The sequence below is a fragment of the Vicia villosa genome, unplaced genomic scaffold, assembly GCF_029867415.1.
Source record: "Vicia villosa cultivar HV-30 ecotype Madison, WI unplaced genomic scaffold, Vvil1.0 ctg.002425F_1_1, whole genome shotgun sequence".
Classification (NCBI taxonomy): Eukaryota; Viridiplantae; Streptophyta; class Magnoliopsida; order Fabales; family Fabaceae; genus Vicia; species Vicia villosa.
The window spans coordinates 158163-161874 of NW_026705923.1; the positions used below are offsets into that span (position 1 = coordinate 158163).

The window sequence follows — 3712 nt, forward strand, 5'->3', positions numbered from 1 at the left end:
AAATTACACATATATCCAATTAGAATGATTTAAAATGCTACTCCCTCCGTCCCACAATGAGTGACCCAGCCCACCATTTCACACATATTAAGAAAAGTATTTAAAAGTAAGAGAGATAATAGTATTTTTACTATACTACCCTTATTATGTATTGGAAATGATGAAACTTTTATTAATTAGAGGGTAAAACTGGAAAAAGTGTATTGGAAATTGAAATGGGTCATTCATTTTAGGACACCATTTTATTCCAAATGGGTCACTCATTGTGGGACGGAGGGAGTAAAATCATAAAAGTATTTTAAAATTTAGAGTGTGACTTGACGCTTTACGTGATCGTTATTGGTTGAAAGTGTAAAAGTAATTTACAATGTCAGTGCACCATCTTTTTTTACATCAACACATTAAAAAAACAATATTGTTCCAATTTTAGATTTAAAAAGTATGATTGATTTTGATATATTTCAACTTTATGTTTTTATAAAGATTCTATCAATCTTGCAAATAATTGAATACACAATAATGCGTCTGGGTTAAATGGAGCAAGATATGATATAATTGAATAATAGAAGGATAATATGGTAAACTTCCCCAAAAGACAACAATGATGAATCATAATATAAAGTTGATTAAATGGACTTGCATCTCAATATTCAAAGGATATTCTTCTCAGCTTTGTGTTTTTTTTTCTTCCACAGAGCAGATCAAACTCTTGGCGTTCAAAACAATATCATAATTTGCAGGTAGTTGTGAAAATAAAGTTGAAGTTTGATTATAGTACAAAACTGAAAACAAAAATAACAAAAAAAAAAATTTCTTTCCATTTTGCAGGATATAAAAATAGAGAGACAATATGAACACTCTCCGGTCGTTTTGGAACAGTCCTATTGGTCCTAAAACTACTCATTTCTGGGGTCCTACCTTCAACTGGAGTCTTCCTATTGCGGTAACAATTTTTTATGTCTTCAGTAAAGTATTACTAAGATTTAGCCCTTGTCGTTTTGATTCGTCTGTAAAAAAAACAATTAAATAATTACTTTGTAATTGATTTTAGGCTGTAATGGATACTCAGAAACCACCTGAAAAGATATCTGGCAATATGACTACAGGTATATTCACATTAATAATGTTCATCGAATAACTGATCTATCTGAGTTGACTAGAACAATTGAATATGTATTTTTCATAGAACTCTAAAAAGAACATTAATTGGGGATGGATTCAGATCTTCTCTGTTTTTATGGTTGTAATAAAATTGTGCAGTAATGTGTCTTTATTCCGGAATATTCATGCGGTTTGCTTGGGTGGTGAATCCGCGGAACATACATCTTCTTATATGTCATATGTCTAATGAGACAGTACAATTGTATCAACTCTCAAGGTGGATCAGATCTCAAAGGTAAATTCAATACTTTACTCTCTTTTTTTACAATGAGTGATCCAGCATACCAGGAAGAGAATATTATTTTTACTATATTATCCTTATCACGTATTAGACCGACATTGATACTCTAAAATAAGGTTTCTGTTTTTTTAGTAATAATTTCCCATTATATTGGATCTTTGTGTATAACATGTGTTATGTGTATGGTGATGGTTTTAGATATAAATGGAAGATACATAAATCTGTTTTAATGTTGCTCTTTTGTTTGATGTGAACAGTGACACTGAGCTGAAGAAAGAGAAAGCAGATGAGTAAAAACCATGTTCCAAATGTAGGCTATATAGTATGTCTTATGCAACTTGTCATTCATTGTTTACTCTTTTAGTTTAATGTGATTTGTGGGTTATATTAGTCACATTTGAGATGATACTCTCTTTAAGCGTCTATGTTTTTTTTTTTGGAAGTATTTCATCTGATCATGTGATTCAAAATTGCATATGGTTTAAATTTCTTGAAAAATGTAACATGATTTGAATGACATAAGACATTATTCGAATTATGTGATTCAATGATTCTTGATATGATTTGAATCCAATAAGTGGCCTACTTAAATGATGTGTTTTATTCATATTAATCAATCTTGTAAACATTTGAATCCCGTTATAAAAAAATGGTTAACTAGGTAATTTGATTTGAATGACATAAAATTTGATCTAAACTAACTAATACAATGCTGCAATTTATTATCTATCTTTTATTAGAAGATTGACCAAATTTTTATTATTATCCTTTTCTAAAACAAATTTGCACTACAAATTAGATAAAATGGTAACTAATAAAATTATCCTACCATTTTTCTATTTTCCAATCAGTATTAGACATTTGGCACTACCAAAACTTCTACCATTCATTCTCACTTTTCTCTATTCTCTCTTACTTCATTATATCTTCACAATTTCCCTATTTTCTCTCTTACTTTATTTTAAAATATAACAATTCAATATTTTTTATCATATTTTTTTATTTATTACCATTAAAAATATATTTTATCAAATTTAATAATACTGCATAATCATTCAAACAACTAACATTTTATCTTCCAGGTTACTATCAAATTATTACCTTTATTTAAAAATAAAATTCTTATTTTCAAATGTCAATTTTTTTTCTTCATGTCACAAGTTTTTTATTATTATTTAATACAATTGAGTTTATATAGTAATTGTTTATTTTACAATTATGTAATTTTATTTAAATTAACATGTGTATCTAAATACATCATTTGTCAAGTTTATCATTATATTATGTATAATCATATTATTTGTTGTAATATTTTGATTTCATAATTTTTTATTGTACTTCTACTTCTACTATCTATCCTTTACTAGAAAATTGACCAAACTTTATTATTGTTATTTCCTTAATTAAAAAAAATTGCATTACAAATTGACAAAATGGTAACTAACAAAATCACCCTACCACTTTTCTATTTTCCAATGAGTACTGGACACTTACACAACCAAAATTTCTACCATTCATTCTCACATTTCTCTATTCTCTCCCTTACTTCACTATATCCCCTCTCTTTCCCTATTCTCTCTCTTACTTTATTTTAAAATGCAATAAAGAATATTTTTTATCATATTTTTTATTTATTATCATTAAAAATGTATTTTATCAAATTAAATTATACTACATAGTCATTCGAACAACTAACTTTTCATCTTCCAGATCACTATCAAATTATTACCTTTATTTGAAAATAAATTCTTATTTTCAATTGTCAATTTTTTTCTTTCTCTATGTCACAAGTTTTTTATTATTATTTAATACAATTGAGTTTATATACTATTATATTTAATTTTTTATTTTACAACTATGTAATTCTATTTAAGTCAACATGTGTATCTAAATACGTCATTTGTCAAGTTTATCATTATATTTTGTATAATCATATTATTTGTTGTAATATTTTGATTTCATAATTTTTCATTATACTTTCCCAATAAAAATGAGTTTTTCATATGCATATCTAAAATAATTATTACGCCAAAATTAAAATAAATTCATCTGTACGGACGCACGAATATCTTCTATGTTGAAAGCAGTCTGAGAAAGGAGTGCACAATTGAATAAAATCTTTTCACCACTGGTAGATGATTTCTTTTCGGAATGAACAAAGTAGATTTTCATGTCTTTCTGAAATGTTCACATGTGAAATTATTTTAACTTAGAACCTAATTTTCATACTACTGATATCTTATTAGTAAAAAAAATTGTGAATCATTATTTTAACATAGAACCTAATTTTTTTGTGGATCATTATTTTAG

The 3712-nt window shown here is 26.6% G+C and overlaps 1 protein-coding gene across 2 annotated transcripts; it reads left to right on the plus strand.

Annotated features, from left to right (window-relative positions):
- The first annotated feature begins 586 nt into the window (after positions 1-586).
- On the plus strand, positions 587-1937 carry LOC131638795 (mitochondrial pyruvate carrier 1-like). Of its 2 annotated transcripts, none has more exons than XM_058909339.1 (5): positions 587-740; positions 829-943; positions 1052-1106; positions 1261-1396; positions 1660-1937. In XM_058909339.1, the coding sequence occupies exons 2-5, from the start codon at positions 851-853 to the stop codon at positions 1694-1696; spliced, it is 321 nt and encodes a 106-aa protein (XP_058765322.1). In that variant the 5' UTR covers positions 587-740; positions 829-850; the 3' UTR covers positions 1697-1937. The 2 variants fall into 2 exon arrangements, with proteins under 2 accessions (XP_058765322.1, XP_058765323.1); XM_058909340.1 differs by having other exon boundaries at positions 614-743.
- The last annotated feature ends 1775 nt before the right edge of the window (positions 1938-3712 follow it).

Coding starts and splice junctions, on each gene's coding strand:
- LOC131638795 (XM_058909339.1), top strand. CDS start 851: ATGAACACTCTCCGGTCGTTTTGGAACAGTCCTATTGGTCCTAAAACT. Junction 944..1,051: donor ACTGGAGTCTTCCTATTGCG/GTAACAATTTTT, acceptor AATTGATTTTAG/GCTGTAATGGATACTCAGAA. Junction 1,107..1,260: donor ATCTGGCAATATGACTACAG/GTATATTCACAT, acceptor AAAATTGTGCAG/TAATGTGTCTTTATTCCGGA.